The sequence below is a fragment of the Cynoglossus semilaevis genome, chromosome 14 (assembly GCF_000523025.1).
Source record: "Cynoglossus semilaevis isolate Cse_v1.0 chromosome 14, Cse_v1.0, whole genome shotgun sequence".
Classification (NCBI taxonomy): Eukaryota; Metazoa; Chordata; class Actinopteri; order Pleuronectiformes; family Cynoglossidae; genus Cynoglossus; species Cynoglossus semilaevis.
Genome location: NC_024320.1, coordinates 22,611,761 through 22,636,705, shown reverse-complemented (window position 1 = coordinate 22,636,705; position 24,945 = coordinate 22,611,761). Strand labels below are relative to the sequence as shown.

At 40.5% G+C, this 24,945-nt stretch overlaps 1 protein-coding gene across 1 annotated transcript; it reads right to left on the bottom strand.

The window, feature by feature from the left end:
• Window positions 1-24,897, bottom strand: LOC103390182 (nipped-B-like protein B). Its single transcript, XM_025062061.1, has 48 exons — window positions 24,632-24,897; window positions 22,375-22,523; window positions 20,658-20,823; window positions 19,553-19,653; window positions 18,091-18,199; window positions 17,851-17,999; window positions 17,607-17,737; window positions 17,412-17,505; window positions 16,782-17,306; window positions 15,938-16,680; window positions 14,618-15,842; window positions 13,333-13,473; window positions 13,039-13,221; window positions 12,845-12,916; window positions 12,664-12,753; window positions 12,488-12,591; window positions 12,313-12,399; window positions 11,986-12,217; window positions 10,982-11,133; window positions 10,813-10,893; window positions 10,592-10,692; window positions 10,363-10,495; window positions 10,186-10,268; window positions 9,429-9,561; window positions 9,174-9,317; window positions 8,975-9,061; window positions 8,283-8,497; window positions 8,105-8,201; window positions 7,901-7,999; window positions 7,641-7,787; window positions 6,823-6,957; window positions 6,633-6,731; window positions 6,479-6,532; window positions 6,282-6,390; window positions 6,051-6,187; window positions 5,383-5,523; window positions 5,201-5,294; window positions 4,726-4,880; window positions 4,454-4,544; window positions 4,188-4,361; window positions 3,859-4,049; window positions 3,199-3,306; window positions 2,672-2,872; window positions 2,408-2,554; window positions 1,905-2,320; window positions 1,642-1,816; window positions 1,299-1,487; window positions 1-977 (listed from the first exon to the last, which is right to left on the bottom strand). The coding sequence occupies exons 2-48, from the start codon at window positions 22,436-22,438 to the stop codon at window positions 621-623; spliced, it is 8,661 nt and encodes a 2,886-aa protein (XP_024917829.1). The 5' UTR covers window positions 22,439-22,523; window positions 24,632-24,897; the 3' UTR covers window positions 1-620.
• Between the last annotated feature and the right edge of the window lie 48 nt (window positions 24,898-24,945).

Below are 24,945 nucleotides of genomic sequence, written 5' to 3'. Positions count from 1 at the left end.
TACCAAGGACATAAGAAACTTTTATTGCAGTATTTGTTTCACTGAAAGAGTGGGGACTCACTGTTTCTTTGTTCTATAACATCAAAATCTATATTAAAAAGAACAAAACGTTCCCCTGCATACAGGCACAGATACTGCACTGCTCTTAACATAAATAAATCATATCAAAGGTTTGTACACAGTGTGGCTAAACAGGGTGAAATGTTTAAAGAAGAAAGTGAATGTCGTTGGAACTCAACTCTTGTGAATAAATCCATCTGGTGCTAGTTGAAACTCCAAAAACACTTTATTAAGAACATCATCAATACACTAATTTCCAACATTCACTTTGTATTTTTTTTTTTTTTACAGAAGTATGTTCAGATATAAACATGTGTTTTGTTAAACGTTAAACTATGATACAGTGGGAGTAAAAACCAAACAACCAAGTTTGCTGCACAACAGCGAAGGAACTCCCAAACAATGTTTTCCTAACATTTCCTTCTTGCGATCATTTTTACCGTGTCTGTGTTCAAACAGACTCCTCTTTCTCCAGCATCTTAAATCTACAGAGGCCTTTTTTTCCTCTCTCTTTCTTTTACTCATTTGTAACATATGGTATCCACAAAGGTTTCAGTCTATTAACTCCTTTCCTCCTTAGCAGCGTATAGAGCCCGTAACTTCTGTACCACTTTGTTTGAAAGCTTCTGTCCACTGTTCAATGAGATTTTCTTATAAATAATGTCCGACTCCTTGATGGCTTCGACCCAAGGCACCTTTTTCCGTCCGTCCCGCTTCTTCGCCACAGTCCAGGGCCCGGAGTAAGATCCGGTCATCCAGTGTACGCTGTAGCCGCCTTTGCTCTTCTGGACGACCTGGGCGATCTGTGGTCTGTCCTTGTACTTGGGGCAGTAGGTGGCGACGATGTCCATGGCACCCACTGTTTCGCCCGTCTGACCCAAATTCTCAGCGGAATCCTTTCCTTTCCTTGGTTTGTGCTATTGAAAGAAAATGGCAGAAATGCTCATTTCCACATTGTAACTTATGAACATTCAAGATTTGAGATTTTTATATATATATATGTATAAGTGTAAACATCTCGTATAACTTTGTAATAATTAGGTATGGAACTTTAACCTGTTAATTGTAATTAATTGATTATTTCTAGCCAAATAGTACATTAATTAATGAATAACATTTTAGTCTTATTTCTTTTAATTTTGAATAATTAATTACAGTAATATTATTAATATCACCGCTAAAACTAATAATACGATGGAAAACTGATGCTTTAAAAAAAAAAAAGAGAGAGATCTTACAGACGGCTGATCTTCATCCTCGCTCTCCTCATCATCTGACTCCACTGGAGCACTGTGATTATTGTGATGGTGGTTCTGGGACTTTGGACCCTTCAGCAGAGAACTGATGGCCTTGTTCTTAGCGTTGGCACTGGCTTCACCTTGCTCATCCTCTTCGTCGCGATCCAGGTGCATCATAAGTACCTTGAACTGACAGAGACACAGCATCGGTTGGTTTGGCAAACAGAGCGATTGACTCTTTCATCACATGATCCACGCAACAAATTCACTCATGTATTGATTGTACTGGTTGTCATGAAGCTGTGACATAAATGAACGAATGAAGGAGCGACAGAGTGCTTACATCCAGATACTGTTTCACAATGTTCCTCTTGGTCTCATAACTAAGATCCTTGTTGACAAGACCATTCTTTACATAGTCGAGAGTCTGATGAGGGTTGAAGTGGACCTTGGACTTCCTGTTCACAGTTTTGTCGTACACCTTAGCGGACTCGGTCGGAGAATACTTTTGGATTTTGCTGAAACACAAACAAACAAACAAAGTTAGCTGAACTCGTTTGGCAGCATGAACACCTGGAACCAAAGAGGACTGTGGTGTCTACATACCCGTCTGAGAAGCCGTACAGATTCTTCAGATGTTGTTTGAGCACCAGCAGCAGCAGAATCCCTTGAGAAGCACTGGCAAAGTCCAGCAGCGGGGTCGGGTTCTCGGGCAGACGATCCAGCAGGGCGTCCTCTTCATCCAGGTCGGAATCAGAGTTCGATGGCTTCTTTCGCTTGTGAACCGTTACTTCCTCCTCCTCCTCGTCATCCTCATCGCTGCTGCTGCTGCTGCTACTGGAGCTGCTGCTGCTCTTTTCTTCATCCTCCTCCTCCTCGCCACTTTCGTCTTCGTCGTCAGAGCTGTATTTCTTCCTGTGCGACTGTTTCTTCTTTTTCTTCTTCTCCTTCTTTTTCTTCTTCTTCCTCTTCTTCTCGATCTTCATCCTTTTTTCCTGCCGTACCGGCTCCTTCAGTAATGACTGCGAAGGAATGACATTAAATCAGATGGAAACAAACAAAAAACAAAAACAAATCTAAACATCCACCAGTGTAACAATGTTCCTCACCTCCTTGAAAGACTGGAGAAGGTTGCTACCAGAGACTGAGAGCGCAATGTCTATGTGGTGCATGATGAACAGCGGCTCCTCCTGGGTCTGATAGGGAAAGCAGGCAAAGTTGTCTGCTATGAAAAGCAGCATTGTCACCTCAGTTTTCTGTGTGGGGGAAAAAAAAAATATTCATCCTTAATATAAACAACAAGATGTGGAACAGCTGTGAAAAATGATTTCCATTTGCTGGGGGAGACAAAAGTGGACGAAGAGACAACTCACAGAGCTGTCATCAAATAGGCTGAGGAGCGAGAGGAGGAAAGCTCTCCGGTGTTGTCTGTTCCCTCGGACCAGGCTGTACAGGTGTGAACAGAGAGCGGTGTCCGTGTCGTCGTGTCGAAAACCGCGGATCACTTTGTTCTTGGACCCGTGGATGGCTTGTTGGACTTGGTAGGACATCTTCAGTCCCGCCACTGCCTTCATCTGTGGCAATCACAAAAACAGAAAACTTTTTCAACATCAGACACAGGAGAGTCTGAAAAGACGGGAGCTCGTCGTCTTCATCACATCAAAATAAAACTGCCCAAAGTTATTGGTCTCAATGTAAAGAACTCGAAGGACACATTTTGGCGACATACCAGAGGACACAAATAAGACACGTTCTAAGACGACGACAGCGAAGTGTCAAAATTAACCTCCAAAAAGAAAAACATTGCTACTGAAACGTAGTAATTCCGTCCATCTGTGAGTAAAGTGAATGAGTATTTTTTGAAGTACATATATTCATTTTCCTCCAGCAAAAGACTCACATGAATGAATCCTGAATATTTCTTATCAATCTCCACCAGCTGTTGATCAGCCTTGTTCTTCATGGTCGGTTCTGGGTCTGTTCCCATGGCGATCAAGTAGGGCACACACTGAAAGAAAAAGCACATTCACAGACCATTCATAAATATGTTCCTTATCAGGAGGACTTCATGAAATCATCAGAGGCTGCACTGGCTGAGTCAGAGCCGGAGCAGCAGCGGCAACAGCTAGCATGGAGGCTAACAAAAAGATTACTGGGATGTTTTCATTTAGTTCACCTGAGGAAGTGAAAAAAGCCAAAGAGACAAGAATGAATGAAACCTCAGATTCTGTGTGGCACTGGATGACCAGCATGTTCTGTGGTCAAGAACTCAACATCTCAACAACTAATTTGGCTTTTGGACAACTTTTACGGCTGAAGTGACTTCTCTGTTAGAAATGCTTGGTGGTTAAGGAAGAGTTTCACTTTTCACTTTCAAACTCAGTCTGGTCAGTGCTACACTTCACTTCAACATCAACATAAGTTACGGTTGAACAGTTGAAAATGATTAGTTATCACATCAGTCATCTGTCATTAATTAGTACCAGATAATTATCCATCACTCATTTAGATCCAGACTTCCAAGCTGTTGTCCTCACAGAAGGCTGGAGTGTGAACTCACCTGTACAGGATGAATGAGGCCCTGGCTCAGAGTCAGTGTTATGACACTCAACGCAAAGTGCCGAACCGTGGACTGGGAGTGGAAGAAGGACTCCAACACCTGCTTCAGATAAATCTGCATTATGGAACTGCTCATGCCCGAGGAGACGTCTCCCATCTCCTTCAGATCCTCCTGCTTGGCTTTTTCCTTCCCTAAAGAAACACAGCAGCGTCAGCCTGATCCTCACTGGACGTCCAATCATTATTCATTATTCCCACACACACACACACACACAATGAGGTCACGGATGAAACAGAACAACGCGGATTTGGAAAAAAAAAAAACCTCACATTCACGATCTGCCGTCTGCATTCGCGTGTCCTCGTCCTGCAGGTAGGTCTGCAGGTTTTTCAACACCTGGATCTTCAGACTGACCAAAGTGCTTTCATCCGACAGCATGGTGTTGTACAACACCTTCACATCCTGCACGAACATGAGCTCCGGGTGCATGATGAACTGGAAACCTGTGGAACGGGATTGAAAACGTATTTATTAGTAAAGATAAAATACAGCGTCAGTGTCACGTGGTCTGATGTCAGATGGAGTTGGATTATACCTAGGCCTATGATGGCCTTGTTCTGGACCTCTTCATCTTCATGTGTGGTGAAGTACAGCAGCAGATCCAACACTTTGTCTTTGATGACGATCTAAATCACACAAGAAGATATCAGCACACTGGACATCGGTTTACCCACTGCTGTAACGCTTGAATGATGACAAGCCTCCAGTCACTAGGTGGCAGCAACTCATACAGTGGTTTGTACAGATAAAAATATCCATGTGGGGGATTTTGACAGATTCCTGATTTTTTTGTTGTTTTTCTTTTACCTTCGTAGAACCCTTGAAATCCTCCAGGTCAAAGTCAAAATGTCGACAGAGAGCTCCCACAGTGAAGAGTGATCGCAGGAGAGTGGGCTTGTTGTTGACCAGGGTGGAGCTGCTGGGGTCTTCATGGTGCTGGGTCTTCAGTTTGGCAAGTGCTCCTTATAAACGAAACATTAAACAGAAATGTCTGATGATGTTCGAGTTTCAGCTAAAATTAAAAACGGCATCTTCAAATATATACATATATATACATATATATGTATGTATAAATATATACATATATATACAGTATATATATATATAAATATATAAACATTTATACACATATATACATATATACACATATATACATACATACATAAACACACATATACATATATACACACACATATATATACACACACACACACACACATATATATATATGTATATAAATAAATGTGAATAAAACAATTGGATGAACGGGTTTAGAACTCACCATAGAAGCGGTTGAAACACGCCCAGACAAATTTGTAGTTGTGTGTCACTTTGTTGACAACAGCACCAAGGCAGCTCACACAGTGTTGTACAACCTGAAGAAAGAACAATCAAATATCGTAAATATTTATGATATTTACAACAATAAACAAAAAAAGAACTGAGGCAGTGAACGCCACTGACCATCATGCCATATTTGATAATGAGCTTCATCAGGTCTTCTTCTATGGTGTTGAGGAAGGTCTCACTTGGACTATCCATCAGTGGCACGACCAGCTCCAAAATCTTGGCCACGTTGCAAATGACCAATAAGTCATTCTGAGTCTGAAAAGACAAAGGGAAGAAAAAAAAAATACGACTCTTAGATGTGCACCCGAGCTGCCACTAGAGGGTGTGCGAGATTAAAAAAAAAAGTGACGTGTTTTTTTTTTTTTAAGTGTTTTCCTTTGTCAATTTTAAATCAAAAGTTGACATTTTAACCTTTGTAAATTTTAAATCAAAAGTTGACATTTTAATTAATTAATAAATGTCTATATACAGTAAATTTAGGGAGTTGTGGGAGCGTCCTCCAGGTTGGGATTTAGAACGAATTGTACCGACCTATCTTAACAAAGTGTTTTTGTCGTGTACTCAGATTTAAAAAATGTAATTCTCTACAGACTCAACACTAAAGAGACAGTAAACAGGTGTAAAAAAATATTTAAAATAGATTTAAATGTCCCTTTCAGTGTCAATAAAAATAACCACCAACTAGCAGTGAGTCTGAACGTCAGTTTAAAATATTTCACCCTGTTGAAAAGTACAGTGACGCAATATGGTTTTTTTATACTGGAGAAGAAAGTGGAATTTACATTGCACTTCGTGGTCAGGTACGGCTGCATTGTCATGGCGTGTTTGACCATCAGCTGTGCTTTGATTTTGGTGAACAGGTAGAGAGTGGTGATGCACGCCACCAGACGATCAGAGTTCACGCCTTTTTCTTCACAGTCTGAAAAAAAAAAAACAGCAAACAGGTGACAGTGTAGCCACGCAGATGTTTGTCAGTAGAGATGTAGAAGATCGCACTGCACGGGCGTCGTTACCTGCTATGGACTCTTCATATTTCAGTATGTGCTCCACCAGGTTGTCCACCAGCTGAATGCAGGCCTTTTTAGCAGGTTTGTAGGAGGCGTTCTCCTCCGACTTCAACAGCTACAACACAGTCAACACACACAGAGGTCAGAAAACACACGTGTGAAAATGAACACTGCTGCCATTTGTCATTCATCAATATACTCACATTTTGAAGAAGCTGCTCGAACCAGTCGTAGCCTGAATCTCTGCACGCTGACACCTGGGGGGTGGGGGGACACATCACAGAACACGTTAACCTAAGTCAGACTTTCCTCATATCAGATTCGGCTGCAGTTTTCATGAGCTGCACAAAAACGCACCACGTCTGTGATGTTCAGAATCTTTCTGGTCATAGCGTCTTTGTCGTGGCCGGGTGTCGGCGTAAACCACAGTTTCTGAAATGTCTCATTCACCAGTTTCTGTGCGAAAACAGACAAATCAAGTCTTGTTAATGTGTGTGAAAAAACAAAAACAAAGAGGGACATTAGGCAACAACGAATGAACACACACCTTTATCCCCTCCTCGTCGTTGACCCTTCGGATCATCTTGACACACATCTCTGTGATTTTGTGGAAGTCCGGCTGCTCCAGGCAGATATCTCTCAGGATCTTGATGACCCGTTTCCTCACACTGATGCCTGTGTCCTGTGTGATGAGGAGGACAGAAACAATGCTCAGTGCAACTAATGTGAAGTGTCGTCTTTGGTAAAGATTTACACAATTAGCTGATGGTAACAACCCCCCCACCCCCACCTCCCCTCGCTATTCACACCATGAGTATTTCAGGTGGCCCACATAACGCTCCATTCCACCACCACCTCTCCTCGCTATTCACACCATGAGTAATTCAGGTGGCCCACATAACGCTCCATTCACACCTCAATCCAGGTGAATACAACTTCCTGTCAATGATTCTGGGTGTGAATACCTGCTGTGTTGTACTATAACGACTCTCCAAGTACTCAACAGTACACAGACAGTATCAGGCTGAACTACTTACTATTTCACTGATTTCTAACTATTGGAAAATTATTTAATTTTAATTACTTGGACTGAATATCATAATTAATTTACTACAAATAATGTATTTGTATAGGACAGTGATAGGCAGAATAATTAAATACTCTTCCACTAGATGTCAGCAGATGGCTATTAAAAAACTACAAAAGAAAAAAACGGTTGAAGATGATCTGCCTTTCTTCAATTCCTCGATGCCAAATGATAAATATTCACACTTACTTCTTGTCAAGAATCTTACAGTGTCATCCAGAAAAATCTAAGACTACACATAACCCAAGTAATTTGAAAAAAAAAAACCAAACAATTACCAATATCCTCTCAACGAGCATGTCGTAATACTGCTCTATGAGCTGAGGTCGACTTAGAACAAAACGGCCCAGAAGCTCCACGGCCGCCTCTCGTACGCTGGTAGAATTATCCATTAGACGACAGTGAACTCCTCGCTGCATGTCCAGCTGAAACGCAAAAAGCAGATAAGAACCAGTTTCTCATAACAATGAAGTTTAAAACAAAATGTTTATGTTACGTATGTTAAAAAACCTGCAGCAGTCAGTGCAGCATATCTTACCCGGGCCAGAATACTTGGATCTACAGCCACTACTTCTGACAAACACTTCATAGCTTTGGTCCTAACAGCGATCGCACTCTCACCCAGGACTCTTAGAATCTACGTGAGGTGGAAAAAAGAAAGACGTTAACCCCTGGGTAGCATAATAAATAAATAAAAAAATATTACAAACACAAACACTGATTTAAAAATAAACTCTCTCACCTGTGATAAATAAATATCAAAGCTCTGTGCAAACGGCCTCATGGAGGCCAGATATCTGACAATCAGACAGGAGTCCTCGTAGTCTATTGGGTTTGACCTGAAGGACAGGAAAACATCAACGTACTGGTTGACAACAGAGCAAATTAAACGCAAACTCGCGCAACAACGTTTGGCGTACCTCTGAGAACTGGAATGTGACGATGACGTCCTCATGACCTTGAAAAGGAATTTCTTTCTCGCCTCTGTTCTCTGTACAATCTCATCTGTTGAGTCGGGTTCTTTAGAGTAAAGGTGGCTTTTGAAGTCGTCGCTCTCATTCTGAGACTTCATGGCCTTCTCTGCTTCACTTGTTGCATCTCTGAACCACTGGGCGAGGTAAAACTTCTTTGCAAACTGGGTGAAAAGAGAAACCGAATTATTATTTGATCAATTACTGTATGGTTATAGTAGTTAATATGTAGGTAATCAGGATCAATCATGATTAATCTAGATAAGTCCACATCAATAACAGTTTTATTTTTGACTCATTCAAATAATTGGAATCCGTCACATAATTGCCTGCTGAAAAGTCCAGTCTTCCTCTATGCTGTCACTACTGTATTGCAAAACAGGTAGTGAAGCAAAACAATGTAATCATATTTAAGCTTTGAGAGCTTAAGTTTTCTTAGAAACTATTTATTAACTTACTTGTGGATATTCTCAGTCATCCAGGTCATTATAATAATCTCAAAAGCAAATGCTTTTGAGATTAAAATGTAAAAAAAAAAAAAAACTGGACTCACCTCAAGTAAATTGAATTTACTTGAGGTAAAAACTGCTTTTGAGATTATTAACTATTATAAAAATTGAAAAAAATAAAATAAAACTCACTGCTAGAGATGTGTCTATGTCTTTGTTCTCGTCCAGATAATCGAGCAAACTCTTCTGAAGTTGCTGGATCTCGTCACTCCCTTCGCTCTGAAAAACATGGAGAAACAAATCATTCAAATCAAAAAGTTCACCAACAACGTATCAAAACACATAAAACAACAACCAGTTTTACAGTATATTTATATATATGCTTGTTTACATCTCTCAGGATGTGGTCAATAGCTTTGTGGTCCAGTTTGCTTTCCACTGCATCCTTCCTCAGGCGGGAGGCGACGGTGCCCAGGTAGTCCAGGGATGCCACCCTGAGAGCCATCTCTGTCTGCTTGTTACTGAACTGATGCACCTGGAAGAAGAAAAGGTGAAAGGGAAAAAATAATTATATCAAAAACACAATACAACATGAGCAGCAGCTTTTTTTTTTTTTTACTGAACACGTGTGGATGACAGCACTGACCAACAGACGCCCCAGTAAACTCAGCAGTAGTTCTGCTGCCGGCCACTCGGGCCTGTTGATCGTAGAGAGCAGGTCATGGACAAAGTTCTCAAACAAAGGCCTGTAGTCGTCCTCTCCCTGCTTACTACCGCACCTGTGTAAATGAAACACAATATTAGGGTTAGATCTGGTATAACCTTTTTTTTTTCATTCATTTATTTCTTTATTTAGTTTGAACATGTTAGTATTTTATATATAAGTAATGTATCTTTTAATCTGTATATGTTGTTATTCTTGTGATTGTGAACTGTACATGTATATGGATGTATTTATGTAAAAGTAAATGTGTATATAATTGGATGGATGTGGTTTGTGTGAGAATGTAGGTCTATAATATATACATACATATATAAATAAATATATACATACATTTATACATATATACCCATGTATCTATATAGGTATACATATACAGTATGTACACATATAGACATATATATATACATACATACATACATACATATATGTATGTATACGATCTGGTTTTCCTTGTATATCTTGGTCAAGGCTAGGTGTTGGGGTTGTTTTTCTTTTTTATGGGAGTTACTGTTTTGGGTTTTTCTTTTGTTGTTTTCATTTTTGGACTTACTACCTTTTGTTACTTCAACTGTATAAAGAGATATTGATGTATATTGGAAATTTCAATAAAGACTGTTTAAGAAAAAGAAAAAGATCTGGTAAAAATCCAGGTGAAGCGAAAGAAGCAACACAGACTCACTTTTTGAGGAAAACTGATAAGAAGTTCTGTGCTGTCCTCATGGCTGTTTCATAAGTGTTTGTGATCAGGGCGTCTTTATCCACCTGGGAGCAGCATGTGTGACACAACTTGTTGAATTCTAGATAAAATTTTTTTTATGAAGTTCAGGAAACAACAGTGTCGATCAATCCTCCTTACCTTCTTCTTTGGTTCGTCCTCCTCTTCTCTTCTCTCAGAGGGAAGTTGGACCACACACTGGATGAGCTGAAGGACCAGAGCGGTGACCATCTGGATGTAGACGTGCTCTTCGCCTGAATCGCTGCTGTTCAGTCTAACGAGCAATGAGACAAATGCGTACTTAGCACTCCTGATTAGCACACAGGGGGAGAGGAGCAATTAAAAAGTATTCCCTCCGTATTTGCTTTACCTAAAATTCCTGAGGGTGCGTTTGCTGGTGGGAAGACGAGCGAGTGAGGTGAAAACTTCTTCGAGGATGAGCTGCCGGTGCTTCTCGTAGCGAGAAAAGACCTGAGGAGAGGTGAAACCAGGCAACACAAACATATACGTCAATATCACAGAATTCAATGACAGAGTGAACTGGTGGGACACGCCGGACACACAGGTGAAGCACGCCACGGGCACACTTACCGCAGTCACGAGTGTGATGGCACAGAGCTGCAGCTCACGGACATTTTCCACAAAAAACGGCGTGATGCCCAGCGTGGACACCTAAAAGACAAGGAGGCAGAAACGGCTTGAAGGTTAAATAAAACCGTCACACGCTCAACTTCCAGCTGAGGTGTTGAGCGAGTCTCACCTGGAGGATAGTGGTGTCCGTCATCAGCTGAATCTCCAGCAGCTCCGACATGTTGCTGACGATCTCACACACCTTGTTGTAGAGCGACACCACCACCTTCTGTTTGTGGCCTGAACTCTTGGCTCTCTTGGACTTTGAAGAATGAGCGCCACCTGAGGAGAGTAGGAGAAATAAACACTTAATTATTAGGAATAGGATTGTTTCAATACCATTTTTTTACAGTCTGGTACAAGGGTGAGATGGTCATTGATAGTTCTCTGTGTGGAGGTTCAATTTATATGTAAAGAACTGAAAGACAGTGTTACATCAGTGGCACAGCTTTGTGGGAAACGGCGTGACATGGAGTGTGTATTATGAGTTCAACCTAAAGCACAGTGAAGAAACCAAGCAGGAAGATGTTTACTTTACTTTTCAGTTTTTTTCCCTCTAACAGATTATTCCAATCCAGATGGGAAAATAATGGTTACTAAATCAAACATCTTCAACGATATCAAGAAAACTATGGATACAATTATTATAAAAAAAATAACTTGAGTTTTGAAATGGTAAATGTTTATGCTTATTAGTGAAAATGTGTTTGAGACTTTGAATATTACAAATGGTGGTTGTGTTCAGTAAAGCTGCCACCTACTGGAGAGAAGGGAATTAAACATATCGAGAGTAGGAATCTCACATTAAGATCGAACATCTGTTACAATATGGAGGTTGATATCTGATTATACAGAACTGTATTTATTATTTTTTCCTCTTAACAATTAACCTGCAAATAGCATTGGTTCATTTATGCATTTATTTTTTCTCTAGTGATTCCATATACATATACATCTGTTTCAACTTAACCTGATGTTCAGATGGAACAGCATTGTGTGTTTACTACACTGAATTTCTCTTTAAAATATGGAACTACTGCTTAAAAAATCCAGTATTATTGAATATTTTTAGGGGCAAAAAAAAAAAAAAAAAGAAAGAAAGAACAGATGGTAGGAGAAGATGACAGTCCTTACCTCCATGAGGATCCAGTCTGTAGGCCGGGTCGTACTGAGGGTACAGAGAGTTCAGAAGGTGGAACTTGGTGAACTGCAACACCCTCTCGATCACATCCTCGATGTACACAGCTTTGGGCATGTGTGGAGAGGTCATGATGTTGAGCGCAGTCAGACAGGCGTCAGCCGACTTGGTCACCCGCTCCATGATGAGGTCGCGCCACAACCGCTCCTCGTCCATGGAATTATCCTCCTAAAAAAAAAAAAAATAATTAATTAATAAGAACCTCGTTAAACTTCATTTAAACTGTAAGATAAAAACAGAGGATGTCCATGTTGTGTTCTTACGTGGTTCATCATGGTGGTAAGTTTGACGCTGTCCCGAATGTTCATCTCAAGAATATTGAGAATTTTCACCAGTTTACTAGATGAAAACTGTTGATTTACACAAACACAACAATTTTTAGTGTCACAAAATAACAGCAGTTGAACGTCACAGTGAGTATGAATGGACTTTTTCTACCTTATTGAAGATGCCCATGTCTTTAATCTTCAAAGAGTCGCTGCCGAGTTCACTCAGCTGGTGCTTTCCAAGCAGGAACTCTTGAGGTATCTCATCATCATCATCTGTGTGAGTGAACGTGGTTAATATACTGATGGTCAACGTCACAGACGTGGAAACTGATGGAAGGTGTTTACCTATGGCAGTAGGATCCACGTCCTCGAGGTTTTCTAGAATATGATCCACTCTGGCAGTAAATTTCTTGAATGTTGAGGAGTCCAACATTTCTGTAACATAAAAAACATTCCAAGTTATTGACAAGTGATTTTACTCAGTGTTTGTAAAAGTGCAAATGCTAAAGACTAATAAAAAACATACCTTCAAGTGACATCTTGGCTTCGTATGACTTCCTGATTTTTTGTTTTTCCCTTTTCTTCAATTTTTTGGCCACTGAACACAAAGGCAAACAACAAGATATTAATCAAATATGAAAACAACTTTTATGACCATCTGTCTTTTGTGTATTTTCTCAATGTATTTGCAAAAAAAAAGAAGAAAAAAAGACAAGTCACCATCATTAAGGCTTGGTGGCGGCGAATCTTCCTCGGATTCATCGGAGTTCCAGTCACGTTGGCGGCTACCAGAGCCTCGGCGAACATTCTGAACGACTCGTCCTCGACGTTGCTCTCCTGAACGTTTCTTCTCTTCGTGCTTCCACGTCCTGCCATGGTCTTTCTTGAACCGTTTCTTTGAGGCTGGTCGAGAAAAGGGGAGATAATTAATTCACAAGAACAACGTAGCCAGCCCTTTCACCAACCCATATATAACAGCAGGTGAAAGGTTAACTTTTTTTTTGCATAACTCACATTTATGATCAGAGTCCTCATCATCATCATCATCTTCGTCATCTTCAATAACGTCCTCATCTGAGTCTTCCTCGATGTACTTGGGTTTCTTACTGATCTCACTGTGTCGTCGCTTGTTGGCGTTCTCGTGGTTCGCTGCATCTGTGAAGTAAACAGTATTTGAGAGTCGACCAAATTCAATTACACGAATCAAGTGTTCGGAACAGTAGTCTGTGGCAGAACAAACATTATGTTCAGATAAATATCTTTACATGGTGAACCTTCACGACCTGGTTTTTCTACATTTTGGCTGCTCATATTACAAACACTGGTACTGTTCAGTAAAGCTGCCACCTGCTGGAGACGAGGGAATAAAATATCGAGAGCACTATCGCATTAAGATTGGACATCTGTTACAATATGGACTAAGTTGCTAGGTCCGTATCTGATACTGGGACGTCGCAGAGCGTCAGCTGTATGTTAGTTAGGGGCGAAAGAAAATATCGATAAGCTGAAATATTGTGATACTTGGTTTCACGATACAGTATTGATGTTCTACAGCACTGTATTAACTTTTCAATATTCTGTTCCAATTTTAATAAACAGATGTTAAGATGGAACAACATTGTGTGTTTACTACGCCGACAGTTTTCCTACAACTAAATTCTTTAAAAAGAACTCAATACATGATCGTGTCTACAGTATCACATTGTATCGCAATATACTGTATCGTTGCCCCCTGTATCATGATACGTATTATATCGCATGATTGCACACCCAATACACACCCCTAAAGTTCGTATTTTAACGCAGACTCCTTAAAAAAACGAAACTAAAGGTGACAACACAGTGCTGGAGTCGTCTTTGGCAGAACTACTTCAACGACAGCGTGAGAGCAGCAAAAATGAGAGAGAAGGTTTTGATGCTCAACTCCTTTCAGCAGTTGAGAACAAAGGTTTCCGTTGCCCACTTCAACACCTCGAGTGAAGGTACAGTTTGCCATTGAAAAGATCTTTTTTTCTCAGGAAACTCTGCCTGAACCATGGCAGTAAAATGGCAAACAAATCCCAGTTCTCATATCTGGAACTCAGACATTTAGCCTTTAGCAGAAGTTTACCTCCTGTTTTTTTTAAAATGCAGCTCATCATTAATATTAACAATAAATAACAATTCTGTGAAAGTTCTATCTGCATCTTCATTTGTTACAAGTGCCAAGAACTCAGTTCTGACAGACACTATTTTTCTCCCTAAAGTTTCATTAGGTATTGAAAACACATACAGTTCATCCAGCAGGACAACGTCTTACCTCGACTTGACCAACTGCCAGATTTGGACCTGTGTTGATTCCTGCTCTCCTTGATTATAATCTTGACCTCGTCCACGCTGAGCCGCTTGAGCACGACAACAGGCTGGGCTACTTTACAGATGTTCTTCAACAGAGACACTCGCTCCAGTTTGACACAAGGCTCGACCCACACCTGCGGCACGGGGCCTGGGGGCAACGGGTCCTTGTCCGACCCATCGCGTTTCTTTTTGGGAATCACAAAGTTCTTCAAACTGCTGGTCTTTCCGCCGAACAGGTATGACGGAAACTCGCTGGTTTTCATCTCTGAGGTCTGCTGTTTGTTGCCGGCTTGACAGTGAGCGCCGCCTTCGCTGCCTTTCTTCTGTTTTTTGCTCTGGGGACTCGGGAGGCCGGATTTGTCCGTCTTCTGATTACCATTAAGGTCCGTTCGTCTGGTCTCGTCTGGCTTCCCTCTCGGGCTGTCGGATTTCGTTTGGTGCTCAGGAGAGTTGTTGTGGCAGTTTTTCACCGACGGAGTTTTATGTTTTCGTTCCCTGTCCCTTTCTTTGTCCTTGATTTTATCCCGATCCCTTACTTTATCCTGAAGTTTCTCCATGTCTGTGTCTTTATCTCTGTCTTTGTTTCTGTCTTTGCCTTTTTCCTTTTCCCTGTCTCTTTGTCCCTCTCTGTCTTTAACTCTGTTTTTGTCTCTATCTTTATTTAGATCCTTTTCTGGTTCCCTTTCTCGCTCTTTATCTCTGTTTCTGATTTTTAATTTGTCCTTTTCCTTTTCCCTAACTCGCTCCATACCTCCATCTTTATTTCTATCTTTGTCTCTGACTTTTGACTTTTCCTCTGCTGGGTCTGTGTCTCCATCTTTATTTCTGTCCAGATGTTTTTCTCTAACTTTTAACTTTTCCCTGTCCTGCTCTGTGTCTTCATCCTTGTTTTTATTTCTGTCCTTGTCTCTTACTTTTGTCTTTTCCCTATCTTGGTCCACGTCTCCATCTGCATTTCTGTTTCTCTCTTTGTTTTTTACTTTTGTCTTTTCCCTATTTTGCTCTTTGTCTCCGTCTTTACTTCTATTTTTATCTTTGTCTCTAACTTTTGTCTTTTCTTTGTCTTGGTCCAGGTCTCCGTCTTTATTTTTATTTCTGTCTTTTTCTCTTACTTTTGTCTTTTCTCTGGGTTTGTCATGTTCCTCTCCCTTGTTTCTGTCTCTGTTTTTTTCCTTTTCTCTATCTTGGTCTTTGTCTCTGTTTTTTTCCTTTTCTCTATCTTGGTCTTTGTCTCTTGGTCTTTGTCTCTGTTTTTTCTGTTTTTTTCCTTTTCTCTATCTTGGTCTTTGTCTCTGTTTTTGCCTTTATCTGTGACCGACTCTTTTTTCGTTTCTTCGTCCCTCTCTTTAACCTTTTCAGTATCTCTAATTTTGTCTTTGTCTTTTTGTCTGACGGTTTCCTTGCTCTTCTCTCTTTCCTTGACTTTCTGTTCTACATGTCTGGCGTTTTGCTCCATCCTGTTGGTGGACTTCGGACTCTCAGGATGGCTGACGTGGGCTTTCTGACCATTGAGATTATTTTCTTCCTCGTTGCAAAACTCCGAAGACTGTTCTTTCGGCGGGGCGTCCAGCCGTTTCTCATCAGCCTGTCCATTACTTGTGCCAATTTTTCCGTCGTGTCTGTGTTTGAATTCCCGTTGATTTTCCTGCGTCCGTTTAGGGATTTCCAGCGGCCCGTCCAACCGGGGCTTTCTTGGACTGTCAGCGTGGTGCTTGTTGATGTCAGGTTTGTTGTCACCAACTTTATCTCCTTTGGAATCAGGCTTGGAATTGAAGTGTTGTAAGTTGCCCTCACACAGATTCTGCGCTTCCAGGACGACCAGAGGTTGTCCGATCACTCGTCCAGCTTGTTGGAGGTCAATGCTGACCATCAGGGCAGGTCGACTGTTGCAGTTGCTGGTGGGAGCTTTCTTCTTGGGCGTTGTCTTAGCATCCGTGTTGTTGCCTTGTACAGCATGTCCGTCGCTCGCGTCGACTCCAGGTTCCTGTGGGAATGAATCTTGCTTCCGTTTCTTCAGTGGCTTATCTGCAACAAAGAACACTGAGGTTTAAATATGCTCTAATCCAAAAAAGAAAAAGAAAAAAAAAGAAAAAACAAGAAAAGGAGTCTTGAACATGTGAATTCACCTTTGTCCTGGACATCTTTAGACCATCGTTCTCTATCATTGACTGACTCGCATTCTATCCTCTCAATGTCTGTGTCCATCTGAGCGTCCATCTCAGCGCTATCTTCGTATGTAACGCCACAGGCCGCTTCAGTATCCTTTGTGTTTGTCTGCACGGGAGTCTGTTGACAGTTTACCTGCTCCTCAGCAGTAAACCTGTGTGACAGCTCCTGTCCATCCATTAACACTTGGTTATTGTTGTTATTATTATTCATGGAATCACTGTCATGGTCCACACCCGTATGTGCCACAGGAGAATTATTGTCCAGTGAATCGTTGTCTGAAGCCTTCACTCGAGACAGTTTCAAAGTCAGCCTGGAAGAGTCTTTCGACGGCGAACCAACAATGTCGTACAAAACGTTTTTGTCCGCGTGGTCATTTCCTTCTTTACTTCGGTGTCGCTGCTTCTTTTTGCGGTCGGGTGAGGTGAGCAGCAGGTCTGGAGCTGCACTCGGTGTCTGTCTGATGAGGGAAACCCGTGACCCTGCTGAAACACAAAAACAGAAGAAAAGAAAACTTCAGTCAAGACTTCGGTCCGGTTATGATAATCGAACTCTAGCATTGAAATTAGCTTCCTGTGAAGACAACATACTTCTTCCAGCATCTTCACTCCCAGCAGGTGAACACACAGCATGTGGATGTGATTTAATAGGAAATACAGCAGCCCTCACAGAGGAACCGTTATCCTGCGGGGACACAAGGCATTTATCAATTACCCTCAACTACTGTATCTCCACTTTTTTAAATGAGTTAGTTTTTTTTTTAGTAATTAGTTGTTTTTTTTTACCTCATTCCCCAATCTGTGAGACATGTTCATGTATTCGTCATTTGAGCCTTGTCTTGTTGTGTGATTTGATGAATTTCTTAATAGCTGTCCCGACACTTTGTTTTCATGACTGGTTCTTACAGTGGCGGTAACTAAAACGAGGGAGCACAACGAGGCATTTTTTGATGACGTGTGTGAGGGTCAAAATGACGTGTACGAGTATTCCCAAAAAAAAAAATCTCTTTAAATTTGTCTTTGTACTCACCTTGTGGAGTCTGCTGGAGTTGATTATAACTTGGAGGGTTGTACTGCATGTAGTCTGCAGGACTCTGAGGTGTGTATGGACTAGGAATGGGGCTGTTCTGCTGCGGTGTGAAGCGAGTGGCTGACCCTGGCTGTGGCGATGTAAAACATCTGTAAAAAAAAAAAGACAAAGATAACAGTGGTCAAAGAAGGGCTTCGCAACATTTACTCTTAATTTCTTTCGTATGATGTCACAGCTTACCCAGAGGGGCTTTGAGGGACGGCAGTCGGCTGATAATTTGATGCTGGACTACCATGTATTTGACTCTGGCTTATTTTATACTGTTGTACCATTGGCTGCTGCATTACACCTGAAACATAGGCAGTGAAACATGAAGGCAGAGTCAAAGAAATGAGTCAGTCACAGAGGCAATTTAATTACATGCATCTTGTCCATATATGAAAATATCTACGTATAAAAATACATACGAGGGTGATAGAAAATCCATTTGTCGACGTGTCAACATTAGTGGCACAAGTCAACATCCCTTCGATGGAGTCGAAATCTTGACCTCAGATTGGCTTAACCAACACTCGTAATTACTTTATAAAATGGGTGGTAACGCTACTTTAGCGACTTTAATGTTCAAAGCACTGAGAGGTTGAGAATGAGCACGGATCAAAAAAAATTCACTGAGATTTCAGGAGGATTAAAATATTTATAAACCAAACAACAAAAGGTTAGTCATAGCACAGTGCACTACTAAATCAAACCATTCCCAACGATCGATGAATAACAACTGAAATTAGGGGTCAACAAAAAAAACAAAACAAATGGCAACCCAAGCTCACCCCCTCTCTTCCTCTCTCTCCCAAAGAAAAGAAAGCAACAGGCGAACGCAGGTGCTGGATCCCACCTATAATCACGTGACCTCCTACCAATAACCAATAATAACATAAACTAAATAATTACTCAAAACATGCAACACCAAAACAAACCTTAAACAGAAGAAAATCCCATCCATGGCTCCTATAACTAAACTATAACTTGGAATTCTCCTCTTGACCACCTGCCATGACTGATGTGTAAAAACAAAAAAAAAGGTGTTTCTAATCATTTGTACTTGAAATGACCTTCTGCCTTGATATTTATGATTCATAAAATACAAGGCAACACCGTACAAACTGTTCAGCCCTAACACAATGTCGCACAGACATTTCAAATGTCACAGTTACAGTCCAGAGAGGCTGTATTCCAGCGGGCGGTTTAATACAGCGCTAGACCGACGTTTGTTCTTGATGAAGTCACATATCTGTTCATAATGACATATAAAGTGGAAAAATGATCTGCCAAAAATTAAAACCTATTTAATTATTTGGAGTCCTGTCAAAAAGTAAACAACGGCTCATTGTGGTGCCAACTGCTCTTGTCGGAGTCAATTCTGTTGCCAAAGAAACGCCTCGTCTTGCTATGTGAATAATTAATCACCATATAAACAACTATTTCAACAGCGCAGTTTTAATAACTTCATTAGACGGGCTAGATTTTAAAAGTAGAAAGTTACATTTTAAACATTCTAGATTTTACCAGGTCTCACAGCCTGCGGTGAAACCAGACACACACGGTGCATGTGTTCCAGAAAAAAAACACTGCAATGTGTTAGTAAAAGTGGACATAAGCTTGGACTGGGCTTCAGTGACCTAGCTGCTCCGGCTCCACTTACTTTTGTCCCTGAAGATTTTGGGGTTCCTGGAGAGCAGAGTTTGGAGAAGGATTGGCAGGTCACCCTCGGGCTCATCGTTACCCAGGTTGTCCTTCAGTTCTCTGAAACGACAAAGACCAGACTGTTCAGCCTCCACATTTCAGACGAAATTGCAAAATTTTCTCCATTTCGTCTGCTGTGTTTAAATATGAATGCCCGCTCATGGCCATGGCTTCATTCATGCCACAATTGGGTCAACATCTGTCTGGCAATCCATGCACGTATATTAAATTTTTTATTTCTCTACTAGTGAGACTTCCCTCGGCCCTCGCTTGTTTGTTCCTGTATTTTTTGGGAAAATTGATCGAAAAAAACAAAACAAAAAACAATAATGGCTATTAAATGAGCGTGGACTGGTGATAAGAATGAAAACATGCGGACTAATTGATGAAGACACAGACAGACTGGCTGGATGTGTGATGACATTTAACAGTCGCTGCGACTCTAAAGGGCTCGTCTACTGCTTTTTTTTTTTCCACATTCAAAGCATCAAACAGCTAAGCCTTCACAACAAAAGCATGTGCGCATCACCAACAGGTGACAGTTGAGACAGTTGGTTGGTTGGTTCCATTATTTGAATCATACTTTGCAGTGTAAAAATAGCAGTAACAGTTAGCAGTTCTAAGTAAAAGTAAAACTGAAGCAGGACCTGAGCTGAAACTCCGTCGGTGCTGTAGAAGAAACACTTCTTAATTAAAATTCCCGCTCCGTCATCAGACTAATTTCACTTTTATTTCAATATAATATTGATTATATATACAGTACATTCACCCATTTATTCTATTACAGATATTTTGTACCTGCTCCACATACCATGTAGTATTCAGCATTATGGTTTTGTGTCTTTGTTTTTGTATTTATTTGTATTTATCAACCACACCTTGAAGACCAGACCACAAAGCCTATGTCTTTCATAACACTACATTAAGACTGTGGTAGAAAAAAGGGCTGGGTACTTAGGGAACTAACCTATCAGGAAAAACTAGGACTGCATTGTTGACAAACCACAATTATTTGTGAAGCACGAACTCTTGGTAGGCATCACACACCGGCCAGTAATACTCACATGTTTTCGGTGGAGACCTGGTTAAGGCTGTGTGCCAGCTGAGTCACCAGATTTTCATCCCGGCACACGAGGATGTTGCTGACCTCTTCGGAGATCCTTCCATTGTAGAGCAGACTCTTGGCGGTGGTAGCAGGCAGAGGAGAAGGCAGGGGCAACTGGTTCAACACTGAAAGATGTAAAAATGTAGTTGCATTAGGTGTAAACACTGTTTTAATTGAAAAGCAAAAAAAGTGCAAAAGTGAGAGGCTTTCACTTAAGTATACAAAAAACGAAAAGCAAAAAAAGTGCAAAAGTGTTGTAAGAGGCTTTCACTTAAGTATACAAAAAAAAATATTAATGTTTTAATCACAGTTTATCACAAGACAAAAATGAAATCCTTAACATCCTGAAAACCTTCGCATTCAAGGCTTAGAAAAAAAAAACTGATTTGAAACAATTTATTGCAAATTAAGGTTTCATTTAGAAAATGATGTTCATATTTTTTTTAAATCTTTGGGAACCCTTTGCAATGCAAAAATAAGTTGTCTTTATCATTGGGTGGGGCAATATGTCAATATACTGTGTATATAAAAATATTTTTTCTATAAATACAGTATGTTGATATATATGTAATCTTTCCCTCAAATAATATTTACAAATACCACCAGTTTTCTATTCTCTTTGTCTGTCTGGCTCCTTGGTACCAAAAAAGTCGGTGACCACTGACCTAGGATGCCAGTAACCAGTTCAAATCAAAAGATCAAGCAACTACAGGTCTGTTTTCGCAACAGCCCCAAAAATGATGTAGAGATGTAAGAGTTTGTCAAAGTGGTGCAGCCACCCACGTCCGTTTTAAGTGAAAAAAGGGACAATGTTACAAACAGTGGCACCTCAGCAGGAGCGAGTTCATCAAGTTAACAGAAATTCTTGACCCCGGAAACTATGTCTCTGTCCATGATATTAGGCTGTGTCGTAATTTTGTAACACCCACCACATTATGTTGTGTTTATATTGATGGGTTTTGATCATTTAATTATGAGTGTATGTGTATGTAAATGTGGGTGGGGTGAGGTCGATTCCACGGTGTAGCGGTCAGCACGCCTGCCTTGGAAACAGCAGAGCTGCTGTTAACACAAGGATTTCCCAAATATGGGATCAATAAAGTTCAAATTATTATTATTAATTGTTACGTATTAAATTATTTGCGGCTGAGACAAACAGATCAAACAGACCCAGTGTAACTGGAGTAAAGTCTTCCTTATTACAGTAGGGACATTATTATACGTATTTTGTAGTCGTCCGTTTACACTTACAGTTTTACTGTTATGTATTAAATTATTTGCAGCTGAGACAAACAGATCAAACAGACCCAGTGTAACTGGAGTAAAGTCTTCCTTATTACAGTAGGGACATTATTATACATATTTTGTAGTCGTCCGTTTACACTTACAGTTTTACTGAAGGCATTCATTTTGAAGTGTATTTTCATTACATACATATATATGCCAGTATGGTTTTTAATGTTTTCTTTTGCATTTACATGTGCATTTCTTTGTATAAAGCCCTACACTACTTTGAAAATATAGTCCCTGTGTATTTTGGAAATAAAGTGGTTTTAATATTTATGGTTACTATTTTATACCAGAAAATTAATCAAGATTTTAAAAATATGGCGATATGATTTTTGGACCATCTTGTTGGTAAGGTTGGCCGTGTTAACAGCTTATGTTGTACTTACGGTCTGTCAGGCTAGCAATTCCAGCAAGAGTAGTGATGGGGACATGAGGCATATCACCATTCATGCTGAAGATGAGGTCAAGAAGTCGTGTCGATGCACAGGCTGCTCAGTATCTCCAGTCTCTTCTTATTCCTTACATCTCCAAACTTCTGTGGAGACAGAAACACAGAAACTTCTAAAGCAATTACAGACAGCGCTGCTCCTGTTATCCTGTCATCATTAAGAGTATGGGCGATCTGTGCGTGTACCTACAGCGTGTCTTTTTTTGGGATGAAGAATTGAAATCTGTGTCAGCCCATGAGTGCGCAGTAATATCCTGCCAACAAAACTGCACTCGGATGTAGACGGACTACGGCCTGATAGCAAGCCCGGGCATGTCTTTACTTACAAGCTATTGATCTGGAGCAGCTTCTGGTGCCAAATCTAAAGGTTCTGGTGTCCAAACCATCTTGTTCCTTTGGCATTTCCACTATAAATACACAACTGCACTGGGTACATAACATGTTATTACCTCAGGGGAGGAGGATCTGTTCCTGGGCATGAATGTCTGTGGGCACCAGACTTTAAAAACACAGATTGGATGAGATTTTCTCATGGGTTTTGGAATAAGGAAGGAAGCGTTTGATTCTGTCATGAAATTAAACCAATAACCGCCGTCACGGACGCAAAGCTTCTACGAGTGGAGCAACCAATTGGGACCACTTACTTCATAGGAGAAACAACTATTAAAGTTATAAATCACCATTAAACAATCATTAGCATCCCAGTTGAGACACAGTGTCATTATTCAAACAGACAAAACTGTGTTAAATCATAAACCAAAACAAGCATTTTTTGCCTTTTCGTACGATGCAGTAATGGCTACGAAAGGCTCTGTCCAGTTTTTATACAGAATTTATTATTTATACTACTGAGGAATGAGCAACAATTGGTATTTTCACCAATTTGAATTTTTTTAAACCTGCTTTTTAACAAAGAAACATCAATCTTATGATGTAAACAAACCAAAAACTATATTTTTTTTCACTTGTGTTAAATATATAACTGATGAAGTAATAATTACTTATTTGTTTATTTTCTAAGTATCATTGTTGTAAATGGTACATTTGTATATAATGATTGATATTTTTTGATGTACACTGATCAGGGCTCATATAATCTAATCTGACTGTAAGGATGGAAAAACTACGGAGCCCCAGACCTCTAATCCAAGGTTTTGGATATAATCTGGACTAAACAAGTAATGCTAACTTAAAGTAATTGACAGAATATGAATAAATAAAACAAGCTATACAGGCTTGTTTTCTTCATACAGTATGTAAAACAAGAGACTGGACAAGGCTAACTTTATGTTATGTTGTTTTTAAGCATATTTAAACTCTCTGTTGGTCTTAAAAATTATTTGTCAACAAATATAAGTCAGTTATTATTTAGTAGTAGATGAATTTCTACTCTAACAGTACTACAGTAAAGGTGCCTTTTTTTAAAAGTTAACGTTAACGTTAGCTTGTATGCAGCACCTAGCTTCAGTGTGTACTATTTGTATTAACTTAAGTTTCGTTGGATTGCTTTGACGGACTCGGTGCTATTTCTCTCGTGAAATACTTTAAAATGTAACAAAGCCAGTGGTCGTTGGCTAAATGCTAACACTGCCCGAAGACCTCCCCCCCCCACACACACACACACACTTCAAAAGTGTTGGAGGATACAGAGCACAGAACACAAATAAATAAAGTAATACTAATTGTGTGAAAAAGGTGACCACCCTGTGTACTGAGCCCCGTAGTTTGGATCCAGACCTAACGTTATCTTACCTGGGTGTTTCTCGCGAGCACCGAATACACTTTTAACCCCAAAACAAAAGACGTTATTTATGCAACCGTTGAACTCGTCACATCGTAAAAAAATATATATATATCTTTTGTTACGGTGTCAATTAAGGTCCCCGCAGGCGACCAAAGCACAACAACGTTTGTTCGTTCTCTCACTTGTAATGACTGTATTATTACTCATTGTTAACCTCTACTACAGCGTATTACACATGCCCTGCCGTTGTAACGTACGCTTTGGTGAAAGTGACTGGAATTGAGTGGTTGTTAGCCGGTTAGCAACAACTGCAGACACAGCTAGCCTATGCTAACTGGCTCGGTTATGTCTAAGTTGCCTCAGCTAGCATCACCGGGAGCGCATCAATTTCCCTTTAAACCGCCAGCTGCCGACTATGTCTTTTACGTGTTTTTTTTATTATTATATTCACCTTCCACTCGCTATGGCCTTCGCCGAAACATCTCCGGTTCACAAAGTGGACCTCGGACTTGCCTAAGGAAGCGTAACCCCGACCCGACGCCAGGGAGGCAGCAGGGTACAAAGCAGCAAAGACTCCATCACAAATCAGATTTTACCCCCCTGTCTGTTCCCGGTGACGGTTCCCAGCGGTGGCCTGCTGTGTCCCAGTGAGCGGCGAACGACCGGGAAGGTGAATTAGACTACGCGAGGGCAGGTCGGTAATGTTGAATCTGGCTTATTTACCTTTGGATGTGATGAGAAAGAGAAGTGGTTCTGGTGAAGAAG